This window comes from Lepisma saccharinum, chromosome 5, assembly GCF_977018435.1.
Source record: "Lepisma saccharinum chromosome 5, izLepSacc3.1, whole genome shotgun sequence".
Lineage (NCBI taxonomy): Eukaryota > Metazoa > Arthropoda > Insecta > Zygentoma > Lepismatidae > Lepisma > Lepisma saccharinum.
In genome coordinates this window covers 89,797,782-89,819,882 of record NC_139233.1, presented here as the reverse complement: position 1 = coordinate 89,819,882, position 22,101 = coordinate 89,797,782, and the positions used below count along the sequence as shown (strand labels likewise).

Genomic DNA, 22,101 nt, shown 5'->3' with positions numbered 1-22,101 from the left:
TTTCTTTCTTTGTGAACTTAATTTTACCATTTGAATTACTCTATGTGATCAAAAATATCCGGACACCAGGGGAAATGTGTGTTGCGTATAGAGGCCACTCTGTGGTGCCATCTGCAGCAAGGTGAGGCAAGCAAGGGACCACTACAGGCAGCATAGTGCACAAGACAGCAGAATGGGTCGGTTGAAAGAACTTACAGACTTCGAACGTGGTGAAGTAACGTGCCACAGGAGTAACAAGTCGGTGCGCGAGATATCCACTCACCGATGTGATAGTAAAGTGGAAGCGCAAAGGGACGTGTACAACCGCAAAACGTTCTGGCCGAGCGCTCATGACAGACAGAGACCGCCGAGTGTTGAATAGGGTAGTACGAGAGAACCGGCAATCAGTGAATCATCACACAGGAATTCACACAGGAATTCCAAATCAGGGCAGGATGTAATCCTAGCAGCATGACTGTGCGACATGAGGTACGACGACTGTGTTACCATGGACAGTCACGGACACTGCTGGGTTGTAATGATTCCATTGAAAGTCAATGCATTCGTAACAACCCAGAACTGTCCGTGACTGGACAAGCGGCTGCCCATAAGCCCCACATCACCCAACGAAATGCGAAGTGCCACCTCGCATGGTGTAAGGAGATGTGCAACTGGTCGTTAAAACAGTGGAAATCCGTGATGTGGAGTGATGAATTGCATTATACCATGTGGCGATCCAATGGTCGTGTGTAGGTGTGGCAAATGCCTCATGAATGACATTTAGCATCCTGTGTTGTGCCGACAGTGAAATTCGATGGAGGTGGGGTGACAGTGTGGGCATGTTTTTCCTGGAAGGGGGTTGGTCCCCTCGTTGCTTTGCACGGTACTGTCACGGCACATCATTACGTTGATATTTTACAAACGTTCATGCTGCCTACCATCGAAGAACAGTTCGCGGATGATGATTGCATGTTTCAACATGACAATGCGCCCGTCCACACTGTGGGCCGTGTGGGACAGTGGTTTCAAGAGGACAACGTCCCACTTATGGCCTGGCCTGCGCAAAGCCCGATTTGAATCCCATTGAACATCTCTGGGATGTTTTGGAACGCCGACTTCGTGCCAGACCATGCCGACCAACATCCACTGCTCTTCTCATCTCGGCACTCCGCAAAGAATGGGCCGCCATTCCCAAAGATACCTTTCGCCACCTGCTTGCCAGTATGCCTGCGAGAGTAGAGGCTGTCATCAAGGCCAAGGGTGGATCCTCACAGTATTGATTGTCAGTGCATCCGATGGAGAATGCTTTGAACTTCACCCATTAATTCCAGTGAGTGTCCAGATATTTTTGAACAGAGAGTATATTTCAATAATATGTTTTTCTCAGTTATATGTTTTTACCCTTCTGTCCCCCATAAAACATATAACTGAGATTTCACTGTATTCCCACAATGAGAAGAATGTTATTGCTGCAACTCTAACGACTGCCTTGTACTGTTCTGCAGTGCTATTCGGATTAGAAGTGATGTTTATATCATAGGGGTCCAATGGACCCACCTGGGGTCTTCAAGTCACTCTTTTGTTCTTACTACTATTACTAACAAATGAAAATAAGTACATAGTTGAGAGTGACAGTAAAGAAGGTCAATAACATGAACATATTTGGCACAAAGAACAAAAGAACTTGATAATTCCTTGCAACTCTTGTAATTGAAAATATGCAAGACAGGGTCCAATCGACCCACCTTGGGATTTTAAGGGTTAACCATTGCCAGAATTTCTTTATAAGTAGGGATGAGACAGATTAATCAGCACTCTATCGGTATCGGCCAATATAGGCATATCGGTAAAATGTTAAATATACAACTTCTCTTGCACTGCAGTCACCTGGAAACAAACATTTATTAAGGAGGTCAATGCAGCATTCAGGTGCTTCAAGTACCATGTGGAATTTTATAGCAGATCAGTGGAATATCGGTTATCGGTCAAAATTTCAAAAGTATCAGGTATTAAGTTTATCCCTGTGTGAAGGTGCCCATTTTTTATTCTCAAATATTTGAAGAAAAATTAATAAATTTTCCATGACTTGTATAACTTACAGGATACTTCACGCAAACTTCAGAAAGTGCTGCATCACTAAATAAACTAACAGCTTGGGGAGAAATCAAACCCACACAAAATGCTTGTGTAATGTATGAATCATACTGAAGATTCCAATGGCCTTAGTTCCATATTCTTCGAACATTTCCATTTAGATAGATATTTCAACATTTCCACACAAGTCTTATTTTTAAACAAAAATTAGTTAAAATTAAGTAGTATGTACCTGAGCCTTGAAAATGGCAATGTGCTCATTTTCCACTTCTAACTTATGCACTTTATCCTCCAGCTCCGTGATATGTTTATCTTTCTGTGAAAGCTTATCTTCTGAATTCATCAACTGAGCAGTAACAGAATCTATCTTCTCCTGGAAGCCTCTAGCCTGAGACTGATAGTACAAACTGCTGTTACGATCCTGGAAAGAATGTTCAGATTACTTTATTTTCTACAAAATATCAATACAATTTCATGCAGGCATAACAATACTCAAAAAATCATTCATTAATTATCTGGTGTAGAACAAATTACAATAAATTAGTTTCTAAATTCATACACATACACTTACAAGGTAATTATAACCCTTACATACCAGATGCGACATCTGTGTTACATTTGATTTTAAGTGAGGTTGCTAATGCCGAGATGTGACACGTGCTACATTTGCTTTTCTTCCCTTTCGGAACATTCTGAGACTCCTAACATGTTTTGAATGCTACATGAGACTTAATTTGATTCTGGCTATATATGGGAGGGAGGGGTGAGGTAAATTCCCACAGAAAAAAAATCCTGGCTATTACACATCGGGCAATTTTCAGGTACGGTTTTGAACCCTCAAAATTTCAATAAAAAAAAAAAAAGATTTTTTTTACTTTCATTGTCGTCTTCTATTTGGCAAATGAAAATTGGGTTTTTTCAACCACAGGCTTGCAGCCTAAACAGTACTGAACAAAAAAGAGCTATAATTTGTAATTAGCATTCGTAGTTACCAAGGTATAAATTTTTATTTAAATCAATTTTAAATTTCCTACTGAAAACAGCCTCTGTGTTCAGGCCTTTGTTTCTGGGGTTCACTCCTAAAAGGATTCTTAGTTTCACCTAGATACCCTGTGTTCCATTCTCTTTGGTATCATGAGAGACAATGTGCCTTGTTCAGCAGCATAATTTGGTGATGTTACCAGGCACGACAAAATTTAGTCAAAAGTAAAGTTTCAGGGCAACATTATAGTTCACACAATTTTATCGTCAGTACAGCTGATTCAGTGAGGAAACATTCTGGGGTCACTACGGGTAGTGAAATGACGCAGACTGATTTTAAACTCTTTTATATTGTTCACTGTTGAAATACGTGTTTTAGATGGAGAGGATCTTTTAACTTCAGGGACGGTTAATTTTGTAACAGAATATGGAGGCAACAACAGTTTTAGGCATAGCTTTTGAATTCCTGTCTAACCCGTATGAAATCCACATCCTTATGCCTGGTTTTTAAAATATCTTGACGTGGCTATGGAAAGTTTTTCGTAGTCGAAGTTTTGGACCTGAAGATTCTCGAAACGTGGTTTTGTAAATAACATACTCATAAAACATAAGTAGTATTTTTGTGTTTTTCAAATATTTTTAAAATATGTGTTATACAGCTCACTGCTGAGGAGACAATCCCTGCTGGAAGAAAGTGAAATAGTGGCAGGCGACTCCAGTATTAGGGTTGGAGGAGTGCACCCTGGGTTAGAAACAAACACAGGGGTCTCGCTGTTCAAGTTGTAAGGCTTGATTCACATCTATGCTCAAGCAACACTCAAATCAGTCTGCGCACGGTCAGGGGGGTATCCACATTAGGGATGAAGGTATGATCATTGTTAATCTGGTCTTGATTTCTTGACAGAGTACACAGATTTTTTTTTTTGGTATAAAAAGCCTGCTGATTTTACTAAGTACAATGTTTAAGAGATTTTCAACGACTGAATTGGCTGTTACAGTACTGGCATTCGAAGAAAATGACGAAGAAGAAAAAGAATTGTGAAAGCAGAGAACACTTATTTGAACTTACAATGTGCAAAACTACAAATGTCAACAATGGTAAATACTACTTTCTCGGTCTAGGTTTGGCATGGAAAATTTTCAGGCTTATTGTTTCAAATCGACACTGTTGATCATTTCCTTTATTCAAACATTCCTGACACAACATGTGACAAATATACTTCAGGTTGTAAGCCTAATTTCAAGGACCCAACAGTTATGCACATTGTGTCTGTAAAATGTCTCCTCCCTAGACTAAAAAAAAATAAAATAGGAAATAACTTTGTAAATGAAGAACAAGTTCATTGTTAATCTTGATTCGGAGATGTATATCAAGAGCGATATTTTCCCATGGCAGATGGTAGACTCACACACACATTGGTTGTCTGCGAAAATATGACCCTCAATAAGTTAGCTTTTTCTTTAAGGATTTTAATTGATGCAACAGCTTGGGGAAAGGTCGTAACAACTAGTACTTATGGTCATTGAATATTTTCAATGTAAATGTATCCATTCCTGATGACATTCATGACATCATCAAGAGTCCCATTATGGTGTGGTGGCCTCTTCCTAATCTTTCTGGGAGACACGAGTTTTCTCATCGGTGACCGATTATTCCACTTCGGTGATTCTTTCTGAATCCTCTTGCTTGTCGGTTCTGGCAAACCTGTTGCTGCTGAGGTACGTTTGGTGACACCAAATATTGTTTTTTTTTCTTCCCTTTTTTTTTTTTTCCTTTTCTTCAGATTCACGATTGCAGAAATCATTACTTCGCTGACAATTTCACGCACTTTACAATGCAGGTCACAGTAGCACCTTTACTTCTTTCACCTGCCATAACTCTTACATCATCTTGAAAAACACACAAAAAAAAAAAAAAAATCACAATTCAACACACATGCACAAGCACTTCCACAACAACAATGACCGCAGTGGAAGACTTCATTCCTGTTACCCCTAAAATCTGCAAATAGGCAGGTCTTCCCCTGTCCCCCCCACATGTCGTCACCCCTCATTTGGGGATCTTCTCGTGAGCTGACTGCAGTACATGGGTATATGTTGCTTGCATCTGTGGACAAAATTCTGGACTGCTAGTGTTGCTAACCAGGATTGTATGCCACTAAAATATATCCTTTTTTGACTTTGTTCATAAAATTGTTATTTTTAAATCCAATTGCTGCACACAACCTCTGTTGGTCACAAATCTTCAAATTATGACTTTTGATAAAAAAAAAAGATCTCTTTTCTCACCCAAAAAAGCCATTCTGCAAAACAAAATTGCTCAGCCTCGAAATATTAATTAATTTCTAGAATAATTTGATGGGCTAAACTGGCAATCAAAAGTATTTAAAAATACCTCAATGGACTAGGTTTTATATTGCAGAAAAACCCATGTGAATCTATCTCACAGTTAATTTACTTTTGAAACACACTGTACAATGTTGTTTGCAGCATCAAATGGAGGCATCAACCCTTTTAAGAAAAGTTGTTGATTTGATACCTGTTACTAATGTGTCAAAGTTTGCTGGTAAAGTGTAGGACTTTCCTGCAAGTATATTTATACTTATTTTACTACAACACAAAAAATAAATCTCGGAACTTGTTTTTCATGTATTTTTTTTTATTATTCAGTGCTCACCTTTGTATTTCTTTCTTTATGGTATGATTCCCATTCCAATAAAAGATTTTGATGTTCTTTGAAAAGATTTGCAAACTTAGCCTGTGCCTCTTGCAGGGTATGTCTGAAAAGAAAAGAAAATTACATTAATGTTTCACATACGTACATGTTATGATATTATACTGGGATGTTACAAAAGAAACAGATACTTCAACATGAATGTACCAAGCAACATGGTGCAAGTGCTGCAGAAGAAGGACAATGGAATGTACCACTGTTTTAAAATGGTAGGCAATTGTCATTTACTCTTACATCCATTGATCACTTATGTTTTTCAAGGGACCAATAATTATTGTAATAATAAACCTTAGGGCTGAGGCAATATTAATTCTCATGTATTGGTGTCAGACAACATCAGTAGTATGGTTATTGTATCAAATGGTATTTAATCACTGATACCAAGCCTGAGTATCTTGCGGGATCCATAAAAAAAATGCAATGAGACACTTTTGCACAGAGTCTAAATATAATGGCAAATATGCAAATTTTGAAATTTTCTATTGGGACCATGAGGATTGAATGTACATATAATGCAGAAAAATGCAAAATCTAGGAAGGTAAAAACTGAAGTTCCACTGTAGTTGATTACCTCTACTCTGCTCTTAGAAAACCTCGCAGGTACATCATGATAAATCAGTTTAAAATATGGAATACATTATACAAGCTTTGAAAATAAAGTTCGGTGAATGCTCACCTTATACCTGCTGTGGTAGGAATGCGCTAACGCCTCATTGCGTACATGAGAGATCAATATATATATATATAAAAATCAAATAAGGTAAAAGGAAACACTCACCGGACAGTAGGAAAATTCAAAATTTTCGCTAATTTATAGCATCATCGGTGTGAGAAGAAACATAAGACGGAACCGGAAGTTGGGGTCCTGCAGAGTTGCCAGGTCCCCATTGAAGAAGAAGCGGTGCGTAGAACGAAAAAAACACTGTTTCATCACCAGGCTCGTCGTAAACTGTGAGTGTGTAGGATGAGTTGGGAGGGAGGGCGGGAGGGTGGGTGAGGGTTGGGCATTACTGGGTGGCCTTGTTCAGGCCAGGTGGAGTGGTTGCACTCATGGCCGATATATAGGCCCTCTCCCATCTTTTGCAAACAGAGGTGTTGGCTGGTTGGGGTAGGAGGTGGATGATCGCTACCCGGAAGCAGTCGTTGAAACTGATGTTGTGGTGGTTGGTGTGGACGGCGACAGTGAAGTCCAGGTTGTGGGTGGAGGAGCGGTGGTTATTGATGCGGAGGTTGAGGGCCGTTGATGTTTCCCCCAGGTAAAAATCACCACAGATGTTGCAGGTGAGGATGTAGATAAGGTTTGAGGCATGGCAGGTCCCTTTGGGATGGAGGGTAAATTTGCCAGTGGCCGTGTGCACCTGGAGGGTGTGAGAAGTGATAAGGATGGGACAGGTCTTGCACCTGGGTCGGTTGCATTTATGGGCAGGGGGGTGTTGGATGTGTGGTGAAGGACTGTTGTGGACCAGGATGTTTTGGAGGTTAGGGGGGCGTTTGAAAACCACCCTGGGTTTGTCGGGAAATATGTTTTTGGTTTCGGGATCACTGTGGAGGATTGGGAGAAGAGAGTGCAGTGTGTGCCTGATTTTGTTGAGGTGGGGATGATATTGGGTGATGAGTGCAGGTGGGTTGGTGGCAGCAGGTTTCTTGGTGGTAGTGGTATGTGAGGCAGCTCGTGATATTTGCTTGGTGACCAGGATGGAGGGATATCCACGGTTAACCAGGGCCTGGTGTAGGCGGAGGTTATAATTTTGGCGGGAGGTGGGTGAAGTGTTCAGGCGCTGTCCCCTGAGGGCCAGAGAGAATGGAATTGCTTTTTTGGTGTGGAACGGGTGGGAGCTGGAGAAGTGTAGGTATTGCATGTGGTTGGTGGGTTTTATGTGGATGGAGGTAGTCAAAATTTCCTACAGATCCGAGGTACAGCCATGGGTACCAGAATGGCACCATCCTATGCAAACCTCTTCATGGGCCAACTTGAGCAAGAGTTTTTGGCTACCCAACCCCTCCAACCCCTCCTCTGGCTCCGCTTCATCGACGACATCTTCATGCTCTGGACACATGGAGAACCATCCTTGTCAGCCTTCCTGCACCAACTTAACCACTTCCGTTCCCTAAAATTCACCTGGACACACTTCCCCAAGCAGATCACCTTCCTGGATGTGGACGTGCACATCGAGGGAGGACACCTGACTACCTCCATCCACATAAAACCCACCAACCACATGCAATACCTACACTTCTCCAGCTCCCACCCGTTCCACACCAAAAAAGCAATTCCATTCTCTCTGGCCCTCAGGGGACAGCGCCTGAACACTTCACCTACCTCCCGCCAGAATTATAACCTCCGCCTACACCAGGCCCTGGTTAACCGTGGATATCCCTCCATCCTGGTCACCAAGCAAATATCACGAGCTGCCTCACATACCACTACCACCAAGAAACCTGCTACCACCAACCCACCTGCACTCATCACCCAATATCATCCCCACCTCAACAAAATCAGGCACACACTGCACTCTCTTCTCCCAATCCTCCACAGTGATCCCGAAACCAAAAACATATTTCCCGACAAACCCAGGGTGGTTTTCAAACGCCCCCCTAACCTCCAAAACATCCTGGTCCACAACACTCCTTCACCACACATCCAACACCCCCCTGCCCTTAAAGGCAACCGACCCAGGTGCAAGACCTGCCCCATCCTCATCACTTCTCACACCCTCCAGGTGCACACGGCCACTGGCAAATTTACCCTCCATCCCAAAGGGACCTGCCATGCCTCAAACCTTATCTACATCCTCACCTGCAACATCTGTGGTGATTTTTACCTGGGGGAAACATCAACGGCCCTCAACCTCCGCATCAATAACCACCGCTCCTCCACCCACAACCTGGACTTCACTGTCGCCGTCCACACCAACCACCACAACATCAGTTTCAACGACTGCTTCCGGGTAGCGATCATCCACCTCCTACCCCAACCAGCCAACACCTCTGTTCGCAAAAGATGGGAGAGGGCCTATATATCGGCCATGAGTGCAACCACTCCACCTGGCCTGAACAAGGCCACCCAGTAATGCCCAACCCTCACCCACCCTCCCGACTCATCCTACACACTCACAGTTTACGACGAGCCTGGTGACGAAACAGTGTTTTTTTCGTTCTACGCACCGCTTCTTCTTCAATGGGGACCTGGCAACTCTGCAGGACCCCAACTTCCGGTTTCGTCTTCTGTTTCTTCTCACACCAATGATGCTATAAATTAGCGAAAATTTTGAATTTTCCTACTGTCCGGTGAGTGTTTCCTTTTACCTTATTTGATTTTTACTTAGCCCTTTTGGCCCTCCTTGCTTTTATCCATTATATATATACATATATATATATATATATATATATAAATCAAAGAAGGTAAAAGGAATCACTCACCGGACAGTAGAAAAATTCAAAATTTTCGCTAACTTCGTAGCATCATCGGTGTGAGGAGAAAGAGACGGAACCGGAAGAAACAAGGCAGAAAGCGGTGTTAGTAAAGTGAAGTGAATCACATGCTCGAAGATGGAAAAATGGATCAGGGAATTCCCTGAGGAAATCTTGTTTCAAGTTCTGCAATGATTACTGCAGGTAAACGTCTAGTACATCCAGCAAGAATCTTGGTTTCTTCATCATGTGTCTGGCTTCACACAGCAGTTTCTTGCCAAGAAGTTCGGAAAAGGGGGAGGTGGGGGTTGTATCACATATTTACATAATGTGGCTTCTCTGAACTACTTCTCTTTCCACTTACCTGATAGGACAGAGAAAACAGGTTTCCCAAAATATCTTAACGCTTTCTGTTTCTGAACCCTTTCACCAAACTTTATTCTCAGGGGTTGTGTGTGTGTGGTTCAGCTAAACTGAAACTCTTGCTGATACCATGTATTACAACACATTCTACATATCTAATAAAATAGCAAATATTCCATGAACACCCCTGGACGGTTCATTAACCCACTTAATTAATGTGTGACCAGATGACATTAGTATGACATACAGTTAGATCATCTGGTCAGATCAGTTAACTTAGGAAAAACAGAAACAGTAGAGTCATTCCATGCGAAATCAACACAGGCCCCAACCTAACCATCACCGATTTTCATGAAATTTGGGGAGTTGAAACTATGCATGGAACTTACTAACTATGAAAATTTTTAATTTCGTTTGTCTTGTAATTATTAAATTATTCAAGGTCAAAGTTGGCATAAATTGCTCTTTTTGAGCCCACTTAACTGTACTAAATGTGCTGTAGCTCCGCCCCTATTTTGCGTAGGAAGATCAAATAAAGCTTATTGTACAGGGAATTGAACATGCTTTCCAGTGATATATAACAAGCCTATCTTTGGATAAAAATATAATTTTATCACGTGACCTTGTCCTTTGACCTTTAATATCTCAAAACATGTCATCACCAAAAATCGTGAAAAAAATATATTTGGTCCCTCATGCCATACTCTAAAACATCAAAATACGATTCTGGGACTGCAATGGGATCAGAAGATAAAAAATAATATGTGTAACTATGTGACTGATAAAAGCCTCATTACGTGAACTATGACGAGTCAAATGTCCCTTAACACACCCTACAAAATGTAAATTAGTTATCCTGGGTATAATTGATCATGAAAGAAATAGGTTAATCACAGGGAGATCCCTAGCTGTGTGTGTCAAGCGCAGGTCCACCATATTGTTAACCGCCATATTGAATTCAACGCAAAAATTTCAAATGAAAGGGAGTGATGTGATATATCAAATCAGGCTAGAATTTCACGAGAAATGAAGCAGCGAAGGTTTTCCCAACTTATTTTTAGGCATCAAAACGTTATACGCATATCTTTCACTTACGATATATCCACATTATAGTGTTGTCAATATTCCTGTGAGCACACTCGTTGACGTCTCTCACACTCACATAGAACATTTGGCAATGTAGCAGGTGCAACATCATCGCCCGCAACTATGCCTTCTCTCATATGGTCAATATCATGGACTTTTAGTGCATTTTCTTCAAATATTTCTGAAGGTAAAAGTCCTCCCAAGATGTTTCATCTGGGGAATGTGCAGGCCTTTTAATAGATCCCTGTCTGCTCATCAATCTACCTAGAAAATTACCATGAAGAAATTGCCAAAATGTCCACATGGTGTGGTCACACTCTGTCCTGTTTCAAAACTCTGGAAAAATGCCATATCCCGTAAGCAAGGATGAAAAACCTGTTCACTTAACAAATCCAAGAAGCACACCATTTAAGGTTCCGTTGTTGAATATGGACCAACCATTCCCATTCTCCATACACTACACCACATCATTAGCTTACCAGCAACAACCATTTGGCTGGGATCTGTCTACTATAGATTATCAAATCACAGATATTGCATATTCTTTATATTAACTTCACAGTGAACATAAAAATTAGCCTCGTCACTGAAGATTTTTCATTCCAAAACAAATGTGTTTGTTTGAGATACATTTCCCAATATTCTTCACTATTCAACTATTTGGTGAATGTCGCTGATTAAAATCATATTCAATGGTGCGTATACTTCTTTCTCTCCCGAGATGTCAGCATAATCTCTATGAGTTCCTAACACGTTAGGAACATTCTAATGCTTTGTTTTTAACACCTCGAAAAGGAGAAAATGGTTACAAGCATGCAGTAATAACTTTTTGCTGGTTAAATACATGTTGGAAAAATCTTCGTCACTTCATTTCTCGTGACATTCTAGCCTGATTTGATATATCACATCACTCCCTTTCATTTGAAATGTTTGCGTTGAATTCAATATGGTGGTCAATAATATGCCGGACCTGTGCTTGACACACACAGCTAGGGATCTCCCTGTGATTAACCTATTTCTTTCATGATCAATTATACCCAGGATAACTAATTTACATTTTGTAGGGGGTGTTAAGGGACACTTGACTCGTCATAGTTCACGTAATGAGGCTTTTATCAGTCACATAGTTACACATATTATTTTGTATCTTCTGATCCCATTGCAGTCCCAGAATCATATTTTGATATGTTTTAGAGTATGGCATGAGGGACCAAATATATTTTTTTCACGATTTTTGGTGATGACATGTTTTGAGATATTAAAGGTCAAAGGACAAGGTCACGTGATAAAATTGTATTTTTATCCAAAGATAGGCTTGTTATATATCACTGGAAAGCTTGTTCAATTCCCTGTACAATAAGCTTTATTTGATCTTCCTACGCAAAATAGGGGCGGAGCTACAGCACATTTAGTACAGTTAAGTGGGCTCAAAAAGGGCAATTTATGCCAACTTTGACCTTGAATAATTTAATAATTACAAGACAAACGAAACTAAAAATTTTCATGGTAAGTTCCATGCATAGTTTCAACTCCCAAAATTTCATGAAAATCGGTGATGGTCAGGTTGAAAATTGCACATATCTGTGTTGATTTGGCATGGAATGATTGAGTATGCAATGTAGCAGTGTAGCCAGACAAGCGAGATGATAGAGAACAGGCTCTGGATGTAAATTTGATTTCACCAGTGTTTGACTGCTGTATGTGTGGTAGGTGGAATTGTAATTGGAAATCTATTTGGAAAGACTGGTCAGGAATAACTTACGTTATTTGGAATCTAACAAATGGTTGGTTTATATGTTGAATAATTACTTTTTCTCCTGACTTTGCTTCAGTTCTTCAGTCAACATTTTCTTTAAAGATGCAATCTCCTGTCTTAAAACTTGAACAGCCTCAGACTCAGGATTCCAGTGAGAAATATTCTCTGCTGCATTTTGGAGACAGCTGTCTAATGTAGTAAACCTGGAAATAAAAAGAATATATAAAAAATGAATTCGATGATGAATACTGATTAGTAGATGAGAGTGATGAAGGGACACTCACAAAAGATTTGACACTGTACAGAGTAATGTGGAAAGAGCAAAAGATATTAAACTGTAGATTGTAATATAATTAAGCCTTGTTTCCATATTAACAAACACTAAGTTGCTGACCAAGGCAGTTTATTAAGATTTAAAAACACTTAACATGTAACGTTTCAACCCTGTATCAGGGTCTTCCTCAGATGAAGAACTAAACTAAAATGAAGAAATACACACATAGCAGGGTGACTAGCCACACAAAAACAAATCATGTTGACAGTCCTTATCTTGGCTGATTACTCCAAAGGAATTAAGTACATTTCGCCTCTTCACAGATGACTAATGGGTCTAACACACTGACAGACAACATCAACAGAAGAAGGAAAGAAATAAAAAAGAGCGATGACCAGAAGAGAAGGAAGAAAAAGAAAAAGAGAGATGGTTTGGTATCAGAAGTATGGGAGAGGCCACAGAGAAGATATGCAAAGTGCTGAGGAAAGTGGGTATTAGAACTTACAGGAAGGGAGGAAGCACTGTTTTAAGTATAGCCAGGAAGAAGAAGGAAGAAAAGAGAGAGGAAGAAGAGGAAGGGGTTATCTACAAGGTGAAGTGCAGAGGATACAAAAGTGTATATATAGGGGAAATGAAGAAGAGGCTGAAAGACAGGTTAAAGCAACACATGGATGATGCGAGATTGAAGAGAGATAGGAATGCCATATTCAAACACACTAGAGAAACGGAACATGAAGTAGAATGGGATTTGGTGAGGCATATAGGAAAAGATAGAGAGAACTAGTGAGAAAATGGAAGGAGGCCAAAGAAATAGAGAAGAAATCATGAATTGGAATGGAGGACTCAAGATAAACAAGGAATGGAAGAGTGTGTTAGAGAAAGTTGAAAGGATGAGAAAAGGGAAGGAGGAAAGAAGAAGAAACAAGGAAGAAAGAAGAGAAGAAGACCAGGGGAGGAGGTATTCATCCAGATCCAAAAAGGCAGGAGGGGTGGGGGAATGATAAACAGGTAGTTCCACACTCTTGCTAATCTTGACCTGTCAATCAACGGTCAGCATGTTAGACCCATTAATCATCTGTCATGAGGCGAAATGTACTTAATTCCTTTGGAGTAATCATCCAAGATAAGGACTGTCAACATGATTTGTTTTTGTGTGGCTAGTCACCCTGCTATTTGTATATATCTTTCTGTGTGTATATTTCTTCATTTTAGTTTAGTTCTTCATCTGAGGAAGACCCTGATACAGGGTTCAAACTTTACATGTTAAGTGTTTTTAAATCTTAATAAACTGCCTTGGTCAGCAACTTAGTGTTTTTAGAGTGAAATATGGAAAGAGCCAAAGTAGGAAAAAGGAAAAGTGAGCAAGAAAATAAGGGAAAAATGGATTTGTAGGCAAGATTATGCAAAATAGGCATTTATAAGCACATAAGAATGTGGTATCAGGCTTAAAACAGTATACAAAATTTAAAAAGTTATGCCTATGTTTCAATACAAATAGGCAAAAATCCACACTAATCATAATTACATTATCACTTACTTCAACATTTAACAAACTTTGCCTGTTAACATTGAAATAAGTTATTTCATTTAAAATGAAAATAGATCTGCATGGGAAAATGCGATGTACTTCATCTTCATGGGGAATGCAAGAAGTGCCATTTTCCCTTCCTGTCCCTCAATGGAGGTTTGCCAAATGCAAGTTATACCCTGCCTCTTCACTCCCTACTCTCGCAGGAAAGCGTAACATCTGGAAGTTCAGGGTAGCCAGGTGAATAATGTGGGGGGAGAGAGAGAAAAAGAGGGGGGGAGGGAGAGAGAGAGAGAGAGAGAGAGAGAGAGAGAGAGAGAGAGAGAGAGAGGGAGGGAGGGAGGGAGGGGAGAGAAAGTCGCGTAGTCAACAGAACAGGTTTCCGCCAAATTTTAAGACATCGTCACAGCTCAGAAAACATATAAAGCGAGAAACTGGAGTTAGAGCGAATGTAAAATCGAGGTGAATGTCTTATGATTTAACATGGCCTTTTGCTAGGGTCTGACTGGATGAACGTTTTAAGTGGGAAAACATAAAATGCGGGAAAGTAATATCGGGGTTTCACTGTACTTCGCTAATGATCTTCTACATTAAATATTTGGAACATTTAAAAAGGAATACTATGTTGATCTACTAGAAGATAGCAGAAAATTGCAATTTAGTATTGTTCTAACTAGAACCAAGAAGATACCACTTTGAACAGGTACTCTGGAACCAGGAATTTCAAATCATGCAACTATGCTGTACAAATCTACCAAAGTTTCACCATAAAACTTTTTTAAACATCATATGGTAAATATGGGCCTAGAATGCCTAACACCACCAAATAGTACATACTAGGGATGGGCAGATATGAAATTTTGGCCAATACTGATATAAAATTAGAAATGGTCCTTGAAGGACCTGAAAGGTTCATTGACCTCCTTAATAAATTGTTTCAAGGTGACTGCAGTGCAAAAGAAGTTGCATATTTAGACATTTACTTTTTTAGAAAATAGAGTATGGAAATTATCCATAAAAATTGCAACAAAATGGCAGAATTTTGCACTAATTTATCAGATATTTTTGATATATCATATCGGTAAAATAATCGGTATAAATATATTGCCCGATATTGATAAGAGTACCGATTAATCTGTCCCATCCCTAGTAAATACACGTGTAACATGACGTGGCAAAATCTTGGAAGCATGTTTCAGCCAACATTCCAGTATTCCTGATTGCATTGTTACATGATTTAAACTGTATGCCTACCTTGATTAATTCTACCACCGTCATGGGCATATGAGGTAATAGGGGATTGGAGAAGAAACAGAATTTAAATGCTTTTAACTATTCAGCTGTTAGAAATCTGGGAGGTGCTGAACGTGGAGCCTATTATTGTGTTGACCTTCTTTTCTGTTTCCCCACTTTACTTTTCTGTTACAATTGGCTTCTTGTGATTATGGCAATAAGTTATGATTAGATCAAATTCATGCGAGAACACCCTCAAAGGAACATTGAAGTCTAGGGTGATACAAGAAACTGAAGTCTTACGTGACTAGATCGTGAGTACTACTCAACATGCTTGGCCAATGAAATGTATATTAATTTACACATGCAAAGTCAGAATAAGAAAATGAGTTTAAAATCTAATTGATTATAACTAGAGGCACATATTTATGGTGAATAAAACATAAAGATTTTGGTACAAAAACTGGGCAGATTTTGAGATCAAAAGCTGCATATAAAATGCAATTTCAAATTGTGAATACCGTATTTATGCATGTATAATGCACGTGCGTGTATAATGCGCACCCTGTTTTTGATAGGGAAAAATGACAAACAATTATATCTCGTATATAATGCGCAGTATAATTCAGATGCAAGAAATAGCTTTCTTACCGTAGCTCTAAAAAGTGCATGCATGAATTCCACCAGAATGGACTGCTTTTGTTAGTGTAGCGGAACATTATATTACAAAGTGAAAAATTGTGCGACATGACCTTTAGACTTTTATATGCAGTTTTGCCAATTTCCTACTTACTCTTTCTAAAATAACTTCAAAATATATACTTTTTCCATGAATATCATAACATTTATAGGAGGCACATTCAGGACCTTCAAGTTAGCAGTTAACAGCAAAAGATTTCTTCCATTAAGGCATTTACACACTCCAAACATGTCACATTATTTGGCCAATAATACATTCTAATTATTATTTTCTTTTTTGTTATATTTTCTTTCATCCAAAGTGCCATAAAAATCAGAATGTTCCTTGATTTTGTGTTGAGTTCATTTCAACTGCATTGCACATTAGTGTCACCATATTGAATGGAATACTGTTGCCATATTCAGAAACTACAGAATTTAAGCTTTACAACGATATATAACATGATAAGGTTCCGTAAATACAAAAAATCAATGCAGGTGTCACAAAATCATGGAATGACCATGTACGGTTTATGTTGGCTGTCCGAATTATTCCGTGCATAATACGCATCACAGTTTCTGGGAACAAAAATTTTGGAAAAAGTGCACATTATATATGAGTAAATACGGTATAACCCTAAATTTGATTTTAAAACAATACTTATTACAAAAAATAAAATCTCCCTTCCAATAGCACATTTATGTATTACTTACGTGAAATGTCTTATTTCCGCTCCTTCTCCACTCCAGATGCCGTACCCTTAGTGAATGAACACAGGATGTCTTTGAAATTAATCGGAAATAACCATTAAATTGTGAAACGCATATATCATGAACATTTCTGTGTAGTTGTCAGAGTATTAAGTTTATTCCTGCGTAAAGCAGTTCATTTTTGCTTCTCAAACATTCACAGCAGAATTAATCAATTTTCCAAGATTTTGCGTAACTCGTGTCTTAAGAGTTTATTTTGCATTTTGCAGTTCATTTTGCATCATTTCATGACAAGACATGGTAGGAAGTTCATCCCACACTTTTCAAAGACGTGAAAAATTAACATTACAGTCATTACAAAGTGTTATTTCACACTTCGTGTTTCCGTCAAAAATGAAATATACGTGCCTAGAGATGTGACGAAGCTGAAAATGTACCGATGCTGATGTACTCACCAATAATTTTTGGAACCGATGCTGATATTTAACCAATTCCGATACATAAGATTATTCAACAGAAATGGGATGTTATTTTCAGCATGACAAAAATAAATTTGCTGTGTACATTTCTATTGCATATCATATGTATATACATATAAATTCCCAAGAGATACAAATGCACATTTGCATCTACAAAAAGTGGTTATGTAAACCTTTAAGAAGAACATAGATTCTCAAGAGATTTAACATTAGTATACAAGCAGTTCTTTGAAATGCAAAATTAATTCCTGTTTTTAATATCATAAATTTAATGCTGGCATATTCAACTTCACAAACAAGAGTTTTTGAAGCACTTCAGGAAGTAACCTACTTCTTCTCTTATCACAAATCTGTCCAGCAACACTGAATGCTCGTTCACTGAATACTGATGCAGCAGATATGGCCCAGTATTTTCTCGCCACTTGCTTCAGGTTTGGATACTCATTTTTGAATTTCCAATCCAACAGCGGATCCTGGTCACGTGGAATGGTTGGTTCAGGAATGTACTGTTTAATTTCCGATTAGAGGTAGGTTGATCCTCTGATTGAGAGTTTGCAATAATTTTATTACATAAACTCTACAAATGATGAAGAATCACAACCTAATTTTCAACAAATCTTACAAAATTAAAATATAAAACTTATTAGAAGGTAAATTCTAGTATCATCTGTACCGGTTTAAATATCTGATCTTTGCTGATGCCAATACGTCAATTTCTGCCGATTTTCATACATCTGTAATTACTTCAGCACATCCCTATACGTGCCTCTAACTATAACTATTTCCATATATTAAGTCATCTGTACTGATTCTGTGACAGTGGAATGGCAGGTGTCACAGCAGGAAGGGGAGGGAGTTGGTGGGGGTAATTCATTCCTAAAAAAAGAAAAGAAACCTACTAAAAAAAGAAGACTTAACCACACTCTTTTTGAAAATCTTGGGCAATCACCGTCTTCTGACATACAAAATGAAGTTCTCTGCCATATCCTGTATCCAAAACATACATGCAAGTGTACAGCCAAAGTAGTGAACTTACAAACCTTTCTGATTGCCTGTCTAAGCACATATTTATCGTCTGCAATTTTTCTTCATAGGCCTTCATGTCTTGTACAAACTGCATTCCTCCTTCTGTTACTGGTTGACTGCCCTGCATCACCTGTTGCAGTTTGGACAAAGCAGCTGTTTTCTGTGAAGCAGGAAACATATTTAGTTTATAAAAATTGTATGGACGGATGCTAAAATTTTACCATAACTGATAAAAGTACATACACAAAATTCATCAACACTGATTACCAGTGGATCAGATATAAAATTGTAAATGTTCCTTGAAAAACATGAACAAGAAAAATAAACTGTGTATTTAGAAATTTTCTTTACAAAAACCACATATGCATTATGTTTTTCAATTTATAAAAAAAATAAAATGGTAAAACTGCACACTAAATTATAGGCTATTTATGGCAATCTAAGGTGAGCAAAATTATAGGTACTGTATTTACGCGTGTATAATGCACTTTTTCCCCATATTATGCACGGAAAAATTCGGACAGCCAAAATGAAACCACACATTCTTTTCACTAATGTCACTGCGTATAATGTGTATATATCTACAGATTGTCCTTCTTTAGCAATAATAATTTTAAAAAATTACTTTTAAAAGCGAAATGGGCCTTTTCCATGAGTTTTCATTTATTATTGGAAAGTTTTGTGACATCGAGAAAAGCAGCACCGGTCTGGCGGCATTCAAGCATGCACCTCCCGTCACACAGGAGGCGTATCAAGAGGTATTTTTCGGGGGAGAAATAACTTCTACAAAAACGGTTTTCACCTTAGAAACTGTTATGAACAGATGCGAGTCACTCCTAGTAACTGCATGTAACACGTATACATCAACATACGTAAATAAAAATTATGCACGTGGGGTTTTAAATGTCTGAAGGAAATTATCGTAAACAATTGCATGAAGCCATGCATGTTTTCACTGTCACTGCATATATCACGTATATATCAACAGGCGCAAATACAAATTACGAGGTTGCAGTGGCATGCCAAGGATTGTCGAAGGGAGGGGGGGGGGTATGTATACTTTTCTCTTCCCATTCTATCGGAACATTTTGACGCATCGAGAATAGCAGGATTCTGGCGGTATTCGATGACGCACCTCCTGTCACATGGGAGGCGTATCAGCAGTACTTTTCATGGAAGAAATAACAGAAAATAGCTTTCTCGAAAAACTGAACTGAAACTGTCACGAATATCTGCTAGCGACCCCTGCCAAAATGACCACAAAAACCAAACAGAATATACATAGCATAGCATAACCTAAAATAACATAACCTAATAACAAATATATGAAGGTAAAATAATTATGTCAACACTTACCAAATATAAATAACTACAGTCAACTCTCGATACAACGACCTTTCACAGTTCCTGGGAAAAGGGTCGTCATTTCGAAGTGATCGTTATTGGAATTTGCACCAATTTTCAGCTTAAATGGAGCTCAAACGAACACAAAGATTCCTAGGCGACGGTAACACCATTATCCTGGTAGTTTTACAACCTGTTATGCACAGGACGCGTGTTGTGAGAACATTAAAACATCTTCACAAAAAAGGATTTAAAATGTTATTTTCTCTTAACTGTGCACAGTCGTTGCTCTTCCATGAAATTCTTACAATTCTAGTTCATAAGAAACCCGTTTGCACCGAGATCTACGGAAAAGGAAAACAATCTCTCGCTTATTGCAAGCGAAACTCGAAGAATCTTGACAGCAAAAGTCTGGCGGAATGAATGTTGGAGCATAGTCTATTACAAGATTAATTGGTAAGATAAGATCTCTCGTGAGACACAACACAACCTTTCTAGGCACCAGACAAAAAAATGAGGGCTGTAAATTTCGTTTGGGTTCAGCTGTGTAAAATACATTGTAAAAAAGTCACGTTTACTTTGCTTCAACCAACTTCATATTTATCCCCCTCCCCCATTCCAGGGAGCAGTCAAAACTCTTCCTCGACTTGCATTGTAGTCCAGCCTGAAAAAGGAAACACACAACTTGCGATTTGTTTGCACCAATGCATATTCTAGGACACATTAAACAGGGTCCTACTCAATAATCATTCGGGTTTGGAATTGGGTTTCACTTTAATCTGTATATTTAGTCCCGATTAGCCCATCAGCATAAAATGAACTCAAAACAAGTTTATGAAACATGCGCATTTTGAGATATCAAAATGGGACGTTAATCGACGATTTAAAGTTGGATTTAAGAGTATTCTCGATGTCAAACACAACACCTGCTCCTCCAAACGTTTTCCGATTGAATAATGTTTCTTTAAATCGGACTCAACATCCATTCCTACATTGAGCACTTTTTTCTCCCCCCCCCCCCACATTAATGGTTCTGAAGAAAAGCAGCGATTATATTGTGTTCATTTCCTTCAAACACGCCCTGAGTGTTGAGGAAGTTTATTCTTGTGTCAGATGCAAAATAAAATTTACAGTTTTGCTTATCAGAAGGTGCAGAACATGAAGTTGTTTTAACTGTTGTTTTTCTTTCTGGAAATCGAATTTCGTTATCTTCATATCAAAACAGCTTTGTGAGATTCAAAACAATTACTTTTTCCTATGCGCTGGATGAGTCATCGCTGTTATCGGCAAGAGACAGCTTTGCAGGCGCTAGTGGAAACACTGGCACCAGCTGCAGCGTAAAAACAAGGAGACTGGCTGGAAGTTCGAGCAACAGGTGGTCGAAGAGAAAATCCTCAGCATTTCAAAGATAACGCAACTGTCGAAGACGTAACTTTTATCAGCAGTGTGAAGAAAGAAATGATCCTTGTCTTACGTTATAACATGCAACAGACAATAATATGGGCAATATTTCCTATGCAGACAACAGCATTAAAGAAAATTAAGGCCTGACTTCTGCAATTACCACATTCCCGTTCACACCAGTGGCAGAGAATGATCTAGGAAAGGGGGTTAGGGCACTTGATCCACTTCCTCCCTCGCCTGAAATCAGCCTGTGTGCACACACGAGCAAGAAAATCGTGGCTAAAAAATTCGTCATGGCTGCACCTCTCCCCCTACATGTTTGCTGAGAGGAAAACAGAGAGAAGTCACTCAGCCAACGGAACACTTTTTTGGCAAACATTACAACATCAACACAATTAGGAAAACGTATGAAGTGGGAAACGGGAGTTATGATGCACGTAAGATCGAAGTAAACTTTTGAGGAAGCTTGGATGACAAATCATTAAGCGGGTTGACGATCTTTAGTTGGACTATGTGGCTTTGATTATCTCTAACAGTTTTGCTTTTTTATGAAGTGTTTCAGGGAACAAAGAATGCGTTTTGAATGAAAGCGGTTACCTGAAGTTATCGGCTACAAGGCCAAGAGTTGCTCACTCACGTGAACCTGCTGAACTCTAGGTCAGAGCTGGACAGATGGGCGAGACTTCCAGGCACCATGCATCTGTATTTTGGAACATTCCTGAGATCTATCTCTCATTTCTCAAGGTGGTGTATTTATTGATGAAAGAGCTTGACCTACCATACACATTGACAAAGACTGCAATTCCAGCAGTCATTGCGGACTGCTCCCCCCACCACCTGAGTTGTCAGTAGCTCTTATGACAAGGAAACAAGTCAAGGTCGATTTAAAATAACATCAAAGCATATTCCATCTTCTCTTCTCGCGTATCCACGAGCAAGCGAAATCACAATGGCGAGCCTGGCACGTTGGGTAGCGGCTGTCGGGTGCAGGGTAACATTGGCATGCTTAAGTGGAGGGGA

At 39.2% G+C, this 22,101-nt stretch overlaps 1 protein-coding gene across 5 annotated transcripts in view; it reads right to left on the bottom strand.

The window, feature by feature from the left end:
* Positions 1–22,101, bottom strand: part of LOC145987938 (optineurin-like) — a 125,869-nt gene that overhangs the window by 63,105 nt on the left and 40,663 nt on the right. For all 5 annotated transcript variants that reach the window (XM_083122768.1, XM_083122769.1, XM_083122771.1 and 2 more), the window contains exons 9-12: positions 18,348–18,493; positions 12,458–12,607; positions 5,732–5,834; positions 2,306–2,494 (exon numbers count right to left, since the gene is read on the bottom strand). In XM_083122768.1, the coding sequence (XP_082978894.1) occupies positions 2,306–2,494; positions 5,732–5,834; positions 12,458–12,607; positions 18,348–18,493 (588 nt within the window). The remainder of the gene's footprint in view (positions 1–2,305; positions 2,495–5,731; positions 5,835–12,457; positions 12,608–18,347; positions 18,494–22,101) is intronic.